General features: G+C 41.0%; 1 protein-coding gene across 4 annotated transcripts in view; it reads left to right on the plus strand.

Annotated features, from left to right (window-relative positions):
• The window catches only part of LOC140385412 (junctophilin-1-like), a 185,884-nt gene that overhangs the window by 17,310 nt on the left and 154,261 nt on the right, over positions 1–14,313 (plus strand). For 3 of the 4 annotated variants that reach the window (XM_072467536.1, XM_072467538.1, XM_072467539.1), the window contains exon 2: positions 2,351–3,110. The exons of the other annotated variant lie outside the window; for it this stretch is intronic. In XM_072467536.1, the coding sequence (XP_072323637.1) occupies positions 2,351–3,110 (760 nt within the window). The remainder of the gene's footprint in view (positions 1–2,350; positions 3,111–14,313) is intronic. 4 annotated transcript variants of the gene reach the window in all.

Raw genomic sequence — 14,313 nt, forward strand, 5'->3', positions numbered from 1 at the left:
ATGCATTAGTGGAATAGAATGCTACAGGGCTACCATTTATTCTTTACTGTATGTGGCAAGGCCGATTTATCAATCTTCCAGCAACAATTTGGACCTTGCATAACCAGACTGGGAGACTTTCAGCTGGCGTCTCCAAAACAGGCCTATAGAGTATACAGAAATAATTGTTGTACTGAAGTGGGGTGTATGCAGCTGATCATGTGCATTGTTGACTTCATCCAAAGAGATTGAGTATCTTTATCTATTCAAAACCCTGTTAAAATTCTTACTCATAACTTTATAGCGAGATAGCACAGTATCATAAAATCACATGGATGGTTTTAAAAATAAATTGCATTTATACAGCACTCAGGATATCCCAAAGCACCTTTCACGGCAAATTAAAAGTTTTTGAAGTGTTGTTGCTGTTTGCTATGAAGTGGCATTTCATATCTAGAAATTAGGATGCATATTTTATTAAATATCAATACATACCAATTCTATGAATAAAATAAGGAACTACAACTGATCCAACTAACTCTAGTTAATCATTAGATCAGTCACACAAAGATGTTACAGATTTTTTTCAGTCTAGTGAGTACAATAGAAGGATCCAAGGAAACTGAACGGCTTGTACAACCTTGGCAACACAACAGTTTTGATAGTATACTTTGCTTGGATAGGTTTACAAAGTTTTATTTTGATGAAGATCTGTTCCTAGCAAAACGCAACAAAAAATAATAATTATGGCAGCTGTTTCAGACTTTATTGCACCATCAAACATTCAGCAATAAGTTTCACTGCCTTTCATCTCCATTCCATTCTGTTCTAATCAATGTACGTTGAACGTTTGTGATCTAATTAGCTAACATGCTACAAAGCTGGGGCCAAAGTTGATGGCTTTGTGATTCTCAAGAATTATGTTCTAATTTGGCACTACTAATCATATTATCCTAATGTTCTCAAAATTCACCAACTGGTTTGACTAAGATAGGATGAAAGTTAGAATATATTGTATACTTAAACAATGTAACTGTATGTTCCAAATTTCAGAAGTGAAAAAGTCAGAGGCATATTGTTTAAAATTATGTTTCCTCGGGTTTCCTAGTCCTGTTCAACTCTAATGTGTTAGTTAATTTTATCAAAACAAACGAGGCATTTAGGAGAGAATTAGATAATTGTTTGAAAATAAAGAATGAGCTGGGTTAGGGGCAGAAGGCAAGAGAATGGGAGTAGGTGAAATGCTCATTTGGAGAGCAGGTGCAGAGACAATGGGCTGAATGAATTCCTTCTGTGCTGTAACAGTTCTGTGATCTTTGAGTATAATGCATTACTTTGGAAAATGACCCTATGAGGATTAGTCTATACATACTTGTGGCATCAAGTAAACTTTTACATTCGCATTCTTTGAAATGCCAGAGATCTTTTCATAGTATCTGTGCAAGCCAAAGGAACAGTATTAGCTATTTCACTTTTGAACTTCCACCTTTGGTATGTGCTAAAAGTTTACAAGACGCAGCCATGCCTGAGCCACCCGAACAGCTCATTACACAGATGAAGCTAAAGCAGTACAAGGCCTGCACAGTTGAGGTTGCCTGCATTGCAGAACTCCAACTGAGCTTTTCTACTAGCTCTTAGATCCTCACACCACCACACAATTATATAATATCTTGTTACAAATTACAACAGTCTGATTTCTGTCTACGAAACAGACACCTCTTTGTGGCCTACTCTAAGAAAGTGATCAAGAGTGAATTTCCAAGTGGCAGAAATTAATAACATAGGTTCCATATCCTTTGCAGATAAATGGCAAGTAATCTTATCGTGCTGAGATAGACCATCACCCTAATTCATCATCCCACATTACAATGTTCACTGTTTTTTATCATTCCGTATCTCTGAACGTGTCTTCCACTTACTAGTATCGGTATTAAATAAGCAATCCTGGTAGTGACATTACAACAAAAACAGGATTGTGACAGCTAATTGAATTGTTTGCCACAAATCTATTGGTCTTTGACTGTGAGAATTACATAAAATATGGAACTATAATTCTTAAATATGTTGATACTGAAAGCATTTGAATCTATTTGTGAGATTCAGTATTGACTTTACAACCAAAAGATGTTAAGGATGAAAAAATTGTGTGGAGAGATTTTATCAAAAAATCCCACTAAAAGATGGTATATAACTCCTAGTCTGATGTTTTCACAAAAAGCTGAAACACTGCAATAGTTGTTGAATATACGTTTTTTGACTGGGCATGGACAACTGGATTATCAAAAAAGTCCCAATTGTCCATTAAATATATGTACTGGGTATTTAAAGTTTAAGTGCACATTGTAATTCATTTTTAATCCATGTTCTGAAGGAACCTACCAAGGACAGTGGGCCGGAGGAATGCGTCATGGATATGGTGTACGCCAGAGTGTGCCATTTGGTATGGCCACAGTCATCCGCTCACCTCTCCGTACCTCCCTAGCATCTCTTCGAAGTGAACAGAGCAATGGCACAATTCTACATGATATATCTGCCGACAGTCCAGCTGGCACAAGAGGCGGCTTTGTCCTCACATTTCACAGTGATACTGAATTAATGACTGGCAAGAAAAAGGGCTTTTTCAGAAGAGGATCACTCCTGGGAAATCTGAAGCTCAAAAGATCTGAATCCAAGTCATCTTTGGCTAGCAAACGTAGCTCTGCTCGGAGTGAGGCATCAATGAGTAGAATAAGTTCAGCAAATAGTGATGCCAATTCGACAATCAGTTTTGGAGAAGGTGATTCTGAATATTTACCAGTGGAAGATCATGTTGATGCTACCACTACCGAATCATATATGGGAGAATGGAAAAATGATAAACGCAGTGGGTTTGGTGTAAGTGAACGCTCCAATGGTATGAAGTACGAGGGGGAGTGGTTGAATAATCAGAGGAATGGTTATGGATGTACGACTTTTCCAGATGGCACAAAGGAAGAAGGAAAATATAAAAATAACATTTTAGTCCGAGGAAAGAAAAAACACCTTATACCCATCAGAACCAGCAAAATACAAGAAAAAGTGGGGAGAGCGACAGAAGGAGCACATCGAGCAGCAGCAATTGCCAGAACAAAAGTGGATATAGCTGCTTCAAGGTGAGTTATATTGTGTAGTTACCTACACTCTGACTAACTTCTAAAGTTGCTTTAAACATGGTTAATTTGAACCCAGATGAATTGTATATGACTTAACATTTGCAAGTCTTTGAAGTTAAAAGTAGTACATGACCTTGCTCAAAACAACAATTATTCGAACAGTCCCATAATATAACAGCTTTGTGAACCAGTACCGATTTAGGAAACACTGCATATCTTTTTTCCTAGCTGAATTTCCTCCCATCTCCTCGAAGTGATAACTCAATAATTATATCCTACCTTCCCCCTACCTTACCTCAGGCTAAAAATGATGCATTTTTGGCTCTGTTATACTGGTTTCTAAGTTTGCATGACTCTCAGTGAAATAAATCTATCAAGAACTGATCTTCTTTTGCAATCTTCAAAACAGGCCCTGCTTTCAGGAATTGCTAAACTGTTATACACTGGCTGTTCAAGCTATTTTGTACTATGGATCTCCTGAGAGTAGGGATGAATACCTTCATTTCTTGTCCGTAGAATAATGCTTGTCAAAAAAATCCCCCCCCCCCCCACCAATTCTGTATCTGGAAAATGACAAACATATTGGAATGTAAAATTGGAGAAATGTGTAGAATATTTGTGATAATATATATTTGTATAAATTGAGAATTTCAACATTATTCCATAACCAGTTAAGGATTTCTGGTATAGTTTTGAAGTGTTTAATATTGAACAAGAACGATAAAGAAGAGGAATTGTGCCTGGCTACCTTCAAATCGTAACAAGTAATCTCTAAAACGTGTTGTCAAATTTATGTTGCTTCCTTGTTCTCAATTAAATGATTGCAGATGTATAACTGTGTTTCTTGCATTGCCTGTTGAACCAATATTATTCATTGATCTGCCAATATGAGAATGGGGAAATACATTATTTTGGCAAGATATAAATTCAGTATTTTGATATAATTAATGATGATTAAGAGGTGATCTAATTGAGTTCTTTAAGGTGTTAAAGAATTGATGTGTTAATTGGAGCAACACTATTTCCTATGGCAGGAGAGTTCCAAACCAGGGGAACAAACTTTACAATTAGAGTTAGGTCATTTGGGTAATGTCAGGAAGCACTTCCTCACGCAAAGGGACCTGGAAATCTGGAACTCTTAAGCCCCTGTCACCCTTCAAAAGATTGTTGAGGTTAGGTCAATTGAAAATTTCAAAACTAAGATTGATCGATTTTTAATTGATGAGGGTATTAAGGGTTAGGAAGCCAAGCAGGATGCATGGAGTTAGGGCGGCAGGGTGGCGCAATGGTTAGCACTGCTGCCTCATGGCACCGAGGACCCAGGTTCGATCCCGGCTCTGGGTCACTGTCCGTGTGGAGTTTGTACATTCTTCCCGTGGCTCTGTGGGTCTCACCCTCACAATCCAAAAAGATGTGCATGGTAGGTGAATTGGCCACGCTAAATTGCCCCTTAATTGGGGGAAAAAAGGATTGGATTAAATCAATCCAATAATAAAATACATTACATTTATTTTTTTTAATGGGATGCATGGAGTGCATGGGATGCATGGAGTTAAGATGCCGATCAGCCATGATCTAATTGAATAGTGGAAGAGTCGCAAAGGACTGAGTGGACTATTTTTATGTTTTTAATATTATATTTTGAATCCTAGATTTTAATAGAATAATTAAAGGTGTCTGTCTTTCCCCTCCCATTATTAGTTCACTTAAAGGCATATATATGGACTACATGTGTGTTATTTTTGAGAAATGGCATAGTCTCGATAGGCCAAATGGGCACCTTTGGTGTTGGAGCCATACTATGATTCTACTTTTATTAAGTCTGTGACACCAATGGACCTAAAGGACTGATTTATTTTCATCATGACGGGATCAATAAATGTCAGTGTAAGTTAAAGATGTTCTAATCTCATCTGGTCTATTCCAGCAATGGTGACGTTGAAGTCTATTTCTCAAAGTTGACAATCTTACTGCAACCATAGCCACTATGCATGCTTCACTCAAACTGTCTTTTCTTCCTGCTGAAGGTTTGGTACTTAAACTATTTGCAGGCTCCATAAATTATATAATTACCAAAGAAATGCTGTTTGTCAGTGAAGTTTATAAGCATTTAATCCAATCATAGAACATGTGAGTCCATGATGTGTTTGTGAAATTTGGCCAAAAAATATAATATAATTGTGATTATGAGATCATCAGCTTAGTAACACTCGGATGTCTGAAATTTGGCCCTATACCTGCTCATTAAGCTTAATTCCTCATGGTTATTATCAGTTATTCTTTGTGATATTTTGATTGCTTATGTAGCATAACATGGTCAGAAGTTTTGTCAAGCTAGTCATATTTTGGGGCTTCACTAAAAACCCACTTACATAATTTTGTGTAAAATTCAAACAAAAACAAGTGGTATTTATGAATATTTTGTGGTCTGAGTTCCATCCGCTGTCAGAAAGCAGATTGTTTAGTTTTGAGAACACTTGAAAAGCAACATTTTTGTCTTCTCTTATTAATGTCATCAGTTTGAGTGTTATCACTGCTGCAGTATTGTTATCTGATGTATACAAACGCTGCCATACAAATTGAGTGTTCTTTTTTAAACTTCAGGTATCCAATAATAATGGTGTTCTGCTTTGTTTGACAATTCCCTGACATTCCATGGCATGTATCCCAGCTAAGCGTAAAATAATTACTTTGTCTAAAAAAAGAAATACTGTCAATTGCACAGCATTAGTTAGAGCGGAGAGTTTCAGAACTCATGTAGATTCTAAACCATATTTTGTTGATACAGATTACTGAATTTGAGAATGTTCTTTCTTGAACAGTTTGCCCCAGCATAAATGTTCATTATTCAAACATCTATAATGCACGGCTTTGATTTATAGAAGCGATTTCATTATAACATTAAAATTTCATTCACTGTAAAATTATAACCCGGCTTGCTTCCAAGAGGAAATGTCTAAATTCAACTGCATATTCAGTCAGTCTATGTTTAAATTCACACTGTCTTCAACTTATAGAAATACACTGAAATATAATTTTATTTGAAGTATTGTCTTCCTTCCTCCCATCCCCAGGTACTTTATACCAATTACTCTGCCAATATTACTCTGCAAGTAGATAGCAAAGTTTGACTAAGATACCTCCGCTTCCGATTTCTCTCCCTCTTTTAGGAAATGTATGGTTTTGTCTTGTAATGCACAGGTGTTGAAAATGGACACATTTTTAGTGGATTTGGTGGATTGGAGGCGGGTATGAGTCAGGATTCAGGGGCGGGGGGGTGGGGGCAGCGTGAAACCCGGCCGGCCCCCCGGGATTCGCCGGCCGCCGAATTCTCCATCACCGAAAATTCGGCGGGGGCAGGAATCGTGCCGCTCCAGTCGGCGCCCCTCCCCCCCGGCGATTCTCCGGCCCGCGATGGGCCGAAGTCCCGCTGCTGTAATGCCGGTCCCGCAGGCATGAATCAAACCACCTACCTTACTGGTGGCGCGGGCGGGCTCCGGGGTCCTGTGGGGGGGCGCGGGGCGATCTGGCCCCGGGGGGTACCCCCATGGTGGCCTGTCCCACGATCGTGGCCCGCCGATCCGCGGGCGAGCCTGTGCCGTGGGGGCACTCTTTTCCTTCCACGTCCGCCATAGCCTCCGCGATGGCCGACGCGGAAGTGACCCCCCCTGCGCATGCGCGGAGATGACGTCAGCAGCCGCTGATGCTCCCGCGCATGCGCGGACTTCCGCCAGCCGGCGAAGTCCCTTCGGCCCTGGCTGGCGTGGCGCCAAAGGCCTTTCCCGCCTGCCAGTGGCACGCCAACCACTCCGGCGTGGGCCTAGCCCCTCAAGGTGAGGGCTTGGCCCCTAAAGGTGCAGAGAAATCCGCAAATTTAACATTTTTTTTAATGTTAATATTCCACACGTAATTAATCTGTTTTCTACCCTGTCCTGGGACAGGACACCAATACTGTTTGGCACAACTAATCCAACAACAATTACACAGGACTTTAATTTCTCTATAGGTTAATAGCATGTGAAGACAAAGCATTTGACTAAAATTCCTTGTGCTATTTTAAAACAAACATTCACCTGTTAAGTGTAAATGGGCTAATGCCGCCACTAAAATAACAGACAGAAAAATTCCAGACAGATGCATTGACTATTCAAATGTTATTATCCCACAGCATAATTCCAATGCTGACATCTTTGAAACTAATCTTGTTTATGGTGCCGGCTATGGCTGAGTCATTAGCACTTTTGCTAACAATTGTTGGTTTAAATGCAACTGCAAAAACCTGGCAACAAAAATATAGGCTGCCACTCTAGTGCTGTACGGAGGAAAAGCTGCACTGTCAAATTGTGCAATCTTTCAGTTAAGACATGTAATCAACTCTACTCTCTTGGGTCAATATAAAAGATGCTGTATCAGCATTTTGAAGAAGATATTGCGAGTTATCCTTGATGTTCTGGCTAACATTTATCCAGACATCAATATCACAAAAACAGATTATGTGATCATTATCAATCACATTGTTGTTTGTGGAAGCTTGCTCTGTGCAAATTGGATGCCGAATTTCCTATATTACGACAGTGATTACACTTTAAAAAGTGCCTCATTGACTATAAAACAATTTGGTTCTCAAACTCTGTTATCAACAGTCTTCTGGCTGCTTGATCCTGAGGTCATGAAAAGCATTATACTAATGAAAGTCTATCTATCTACCATTGTTACATTCCTGAATCATAGATTTTTTTCAATGAAAAAATCTACAAGCTGCATTTTATTTACGATTGAAGATACCAAGGTTCATATATAAACTATAGGCTTTATTGTAAACTGTGGCACTGAAGGGGCTAAATGTTTGATTTACCTTGAACCATGACATAATAGCTGATAAATCTGTCATCATAAACTACCGAGTGAGGGATGATGCTATAGTCTAATCTGAGCTAAACTATTTCTAGCAGCTATGTGGCAAGTGTCTGTTTCTCCTAGTGACACTCTTGCTTCCACCATTGCTACTGTGCGCTCCATTCAAACTTTCAGAATACTATTTCAAGGGTTCCTGCACAAATTGCCATGCGTAGACACCACCAAGAAGGCATGTAGAAACTTGTTTATAATCAATACACATGCCATTCGCCATATCATTTTGAACAGTGGTTTGTCTCTATCAATTCACCTGCATGGTGAAAGGCAAGATATGTTTTCAATACCGAACTTGGCAGGACAGGTGTAAAATAATAAAACCTCACACAAGTTGGGAATTATTTTTGATGTACAGCAATTGATTTGTCAAACAAATTTGCAACAAAAGCAGCATGAAAGTGGATTGTCCTGATGGCACAAAGCTTAGTTCTCCTGATAGCACAGGTTGTTCATGCAATATTGAATCTGACCTGGCTTGAGGAGGATTTGACCAACGACCCATGTTGGAAATATATGTTGCATAGAAGTACACAGAAAATCTAGCACAGAGACAGGCTGTTTGGACGATGTTGGTGCTAGTGCTTCACATGAATCTTCTCCCACTCATCTCCCCATACCAACATACTCTTACATTTCTTTTTTTCTCATACGCTTATCAAGCCGACCCTCAAGCTCCTTGTGTGGTAATTAGTTCTACATTCCAACCATTTGGAGAAGTTTCCCCAGAATTATTTTGCATTATTAATAGATAGCTTGCATTTAAGTGTCCTTAGATTTTGGATTCCCCCACAAGTGCAAACATTCTAGATTTGTCTTTGGATTTGTTTTATTGCCACATGTATCGAGGTGCAGTGAAAAGTATTGTTCTGCGTATTGTCCAGACGAATCATGCCATATATGACAAAAAAACTAGGACATACATAAATACACAATGTAAATACATAGGCACAGGCAACAGGTGAGCATACGGAGTGTAGTACTACTCAGTAGAGAAGATATGTGAAAAGATCAGTTCAGTCCATAAGAGGGCCATTCAGGAGTCTGGTAACAGCAGGGAAGAAACTATTTTGAACCTGTTAGTGCGTGTTCTCAGATTTTTGTATCTCCTGCCCATTGGAAGAGGTTGGAAGAGTGAATAACCCAGTTGGGAGATGTTTTTGAATATGCTGCCCACTTTCCCAAGGCAGCAGGAGGTGTAGACTAAGTCAATAGATGGGAAGCAGGTTTGCGTGATGGACTGAGCTATGTTCATGACTCTGTGTAGTTTCTTACAGTCTTGGGCTGAGCAGTTGCCATACCAAACTGTGATGCATCCAGATAGGATGCTTTCTATGGTGCATCTGTAGAAATTGGTAAGAGTCAATGTGGACATGCCAAATTTCCTTAGTTTCCTGAGGAAGTATAGGCACTGTTGTGCTTTCTTGGTGGTAGCGTCGACGTGGGTGGACGAGGACAGATTGTTAGTGATGTGCACACCTAGGAATTTGAAGCTGTCATCCATCTCCACCTCCACCCCATTGCTGCAGACAGGGGTGTGGACGAATCAGCCTCTCTACATATTGAACCTTCATAAATTCATACCTCCAGTACAATTTTTAGTCATTTTTGAGGAAAAGACATCCAGCCTGAAGAAAAGAACAGAACTATGCACACTGTACCATAACTGAAATTCAAAATAAATTTGATGTAACCTTTTTTAATTTTGTCCCTGAAGCAATGAATCCTAGTGCTTCACCTGCATTGCTGCTTATAATGATTTCCTTACCTGTACCCCTTGATCTCTTTGCATCTCAACCCCATTAAAATTCTTATTTTACATGGCCCACTTATTTTTATAGCCTCCTTATGCCTGCTACAAAAATGCACCACCTCGCACTTATCAATTTGCCATTTATATGTCTATTCTACATATTTATTAATGCTGACTTGTTTTTTGTCAGTCCTGCTCAGTATTCATTTTTACTTTTGATTTTTTTTGGCTCAGTATTAATTATACCCCCAATTTGTTGTTAACTGTACATTTTGATATTGTACTTTTATTTCTGTTTCCAAATAATTTATGTAAATGGTGAACAACAGTGACTCCAGCATCAATCTCCTCTTTTGCCTGGGTAACTATCTTTTATCAGATTGTTTATTTCTATTTTGTAGCCAGCTTGCCATCACTACTCGCCCTGATTCCACATGCTCTGACCGTAGCCATGAGTCTACTATGTGATACCTTAATCAAAACAAAAATGAGTCCATGGGCGGGTTTCTCTGGCCCGCCGAACCAGGGGCGTCATTCTCCGACCCCCCGCTGGGTCGGAGAATCACCAGGGGCTGGCGTGAATCCCGCCCCCGCCGGTTACCGAAGTCTCCGGCACCGGATATTCGGCGGGGGCGGGAATCGGGCCGCGCCGGTTGGCGGGCCCCCCCCGCTGGATTCTCCGGCCCGTATGGGCCGAAGTCCCACCGATAAATTGCCTGTCCCGCCGGCGTGGATTAAACCACCTTTTGAACGGCGGGACAAGGCGGCGTGGGCAGGCTCCAGGGTCCTGGGGGGGGGGCGCGGGGCGATCTGGCCCCGTGGGGTGCCCCCACAGTGGCCTGGCCCGCGATCGGGGCCCACCGATCCGCGGGCGGGCCTATGCCGTGGCGGCACTCTTTCCCTTCCGCCTCCGCCACGGTCTCCACCATGGCGGAGGCGGAAGAGACTCCCTCCACTGCGCATGCGTGGGAAACTGTCAGCTGACGCTCCCACGCATGCGCCGCCGCGAGATGTCATTTCCGCGCCAGTTGGCGGGGCAACAAAGGCCATTTCCGCCAGCTGGCGGGGCGGAAATTCCTCCGGCGTCGGCCTAGCCCCTCAGTGTTGGGGCTGGGCCCCCAAAGATGCGGAGCATTCCGCACCTTTGGGGCGGCGCGATGCCCGTCTGATTGGCGCCGTTTTGGGCGCCAGTCGGCGGACATCGCGCCGTTTCGGGAGAATTTCGCCCCAGATTTCTGATGCAGCACGCCGTTGGGATTCTACGTTTCGCCGGCTGTTCAATGGGGTTTCCCATTGTGGGGCAGCTCTATGCCATCGGGAAACCCCCGGGCTGCCAGCAAATTGGGGAACCCCAACGGCGGAGAATTCAGCCCCATATTTTTGTATTTTGATTAGGATTTGGTTTGGTACACAGATTTGCTAATGCTATAATCACAGCTTCACACTGAAACTAGTGTCTTTATGTCTGAAACTAGTATCTTAAACTTAAAATAAAGGCAACTAACATGGCATCAAAATAGTGTTGGCCAAGACAGACTGGGAAATTAGGTTGAAAGGTAAGGCAGTAGAGAAACAATGGCAGACATTTAAGAAGGTATTTCATAACACTCAACAAAGGATGCACAATCCATGGCTACTGAAGGATGTCAAAGGTGGTATCAAGTTGAAAGAAAAGACATTCAATGTTGCAAAGATTATCAGTAGACCAGAAGTTTGGGAAAGTTTTCAAAATTAGCAACGGATAAGTAAAAATATGAGGGAGGAGTTAGAATATGAGAGTAAACTAACAGGAAATATATTAACTAAGCTTCTACAAGTATAGTCTAAAGAAGAGAGTAGTTAAAGTAAATGTTGGCCCTTAGAGAATAAACTGGAGAATTAATAATGGGAAACAAGGAAATGGCAGTCTTTGAACAAGTATTTTGTATCTGTCTTCACAGTAAAAGATACAGAAAGCATCCCAAGTATAGTAGAAAATCGAGGAATAAAGAAGAGAGAAACTTAAAACCATCAATGTCACTGGAGAAAAAGTACTAGGAAAACTATTGGACCGGGGCAGACAAGTCCCCTGAATGAAATGAAAATCGCTTATTGTCACAAGTAGGCTTCAATGAAGTTACTATGAAAAGCCCCTAGTCGCCACATCTGATGGCCTGCATCCCAGGGTATCAGAAGGAGTGGCTGCAGAGATATTACATGCATTTTGTAATGTCCCAAAATTCCCTGTATCTGGAATATACAGATTGAATCACAACTGATTGAAAAACTACAAATTTAATGCCTCTATTCATGAAAGGAGGGAAACCAAAAGCAAGAAATTATAGACCAGTTAGCCTAACATTTGCCATTGAGAAAATACCGGAATCTTTCATTAATGAAGTAGCAGCAGGACATTTAGAAAATCAGAATACAATCAAACAGAGTCAACATGGTTTTATAAAAAGGAAATTGTGTATGAAAAATTCATTCGAGTTCTTCGAGGAAATAAGAAGCAGTGTGGATAAAAGGGAACCACTTGATGCAGTATATTTTTGTTTCCAAAAGGCATTCAGTAAGGTGGCACATAGAAGGTTACCAAACAAACGCTCTTTGTTTTCAGGGTAATATATAATAATAATCTTTATTGGTGTCACAAGTAGGCTTACATTAACACTGCAATAAAGTTACTCCGAAAATCTCCTAGTCGCCACACTCCGGCACCTGTTCGTGTACAATGTGGGAGAATTCAGAATGTCCAAATCACCTAACACACATCTTGCGGGAGGAAGCTGGAGCACCCAGAGGAAACCCATGGGAAGAACGTGAAGACTCTGCAGACAGTGATTCAAGCTGGGTATCAAACCCAAATCCCTGGCGCAGTGAAGCAACAGTGCTAACCACTGTTATATTAGCAGGGATAGATGATTAGCTGACTAACAGAAAACATAATCAGGGTGAATGGGTAATTTTTAGATTTGCAAACTAATTAATGGAGTGCTATAGGCATCAATGTTGGGGCCTCAACTATTTATTATCTTAATGACTTTATGAAGGGTAGAGTGTGTTGTGATCAAATTTGCCGACAATACAAAGATATGTAGGAGTGCTAGTTGTGAGGAGGACATAAACTCTGCAAAGGGATATAGGTGCATTAAGGGGTTGGGCAAAAGTTTTGCAGATGGAGCATAATGTGGGAAAATGTGAGATTGTCCACTTTGCAGAATGAATAGAAAAGCTGAAAATTATTTAAATGATGAGAGACTGCAGAATGCTGCAGTACAGAGGAATCTGGGTGTCGGTGTACACAAATGGCAAATTATTAGGATGGAGGAACAGCAGGCAATTAGGATGGCAAATTGAATGTTGGTCTTCATTGCCGGGGGAATCGAGTTTAAATGGATGAAAGTGTTCCTATAACTACAGAGAATTATGATGTGGAGATGCCGGCGTTGGACTGGGGTGAGCACAGTACGAAGTCTTACAACACCAGGTTAAAGTCCAACAGGTTTGTTTCGATGTCACTAGCTTTCGGAGCGCTGCTCCTTCCTCAGGTGAATGAAGCGGTCTGTTCCAGAAACACATATATAGACAAATTCAAAGATGCCAAACAATGCTAGGAATGCCCGCATTCCTAGCATTGTTTGGCATCTTTGAATTTGTCTATATATGTGTTTCTGGAACAGACCTCTTCATTCACCTGAGGAAGGAGCAGCGCTCCGAAAGCTAGTGACATCGAAACAAACCTGTTGGACTTTAACCTGGTGTTGTAAGACTTCGTACTGTACAGAGAATTAGTGTGACCACACCTGGATTACTACATACAGTTTTGGTCATCTTATTCAAGGAGGGATATATTTGCATTGAAACAGTTCAGAGAAGGTTCACTGGGCTGTTTCCTGGGCTGCTGGGGTTGTCGTATGAGGAAGGTTTGAGCAGGCTAGGCCTATACAAATTGGAGTTTAGAAGACTGAGGTGTAATATTATTGAAGCATATATCACGATCCCAGACCAGGCCCCAACAGTGGCTAGGATACTCATCCGAAACACAAATAATTTAGTTTATTTTTTAAGACTCTGCAGAAAGAATTCTTCGCTCCAGGAGTGAATGCACAAAGAAATAGATTTGGTTTTAAAACAAAACTTTAACACAATATTGAGCTCTTTAACATCACACTCGAAAATAGCTTACAATTACCCCTTAAACAATGCTACTCAATACAGTAAATACAGTACCCTTATTTACGATCTCTATTCCCAATTAAACAACAAGAAATTTTTAAAAATACATAATCATAATAATTTTTATTGTCACAAGTAGGCTAACATTAACACTGCAATGAAGTTACTGTGAAAAGCCCCTAGTCGCCACATTCTGCCGCCTGTTCGGGTAAATTGAGGGAGAATTCAGAATATCCAAATTACCGAACAGCAAGACTTTCAGGTCTTGTGGGAGGCAACCGGAGCACCCGGAGGAAACCTACGCAGACACAGGGGATAACGTTCAGACTCCGCACAGACAGTGACCCAAACCGGGAATCGAACCTGGGACCTATGCGCTGT

This window comes from Scyliorhinus torazame, chromosome 11 (genome assembly GCF_047496885.1).
Source record: "Scyliorhinus torazame isolate Kashiwa2021f chromosome 11, sScyTor2.1, whole genome shotgun sequence".
Taxonomy (NCBI): Eukaryota; Metazoa; Chordata; class Chondrichthyes; order Carcharhiniformes; family Scyliorhinidae; genus Scyliorhinus; species Scyliorhinus torazame.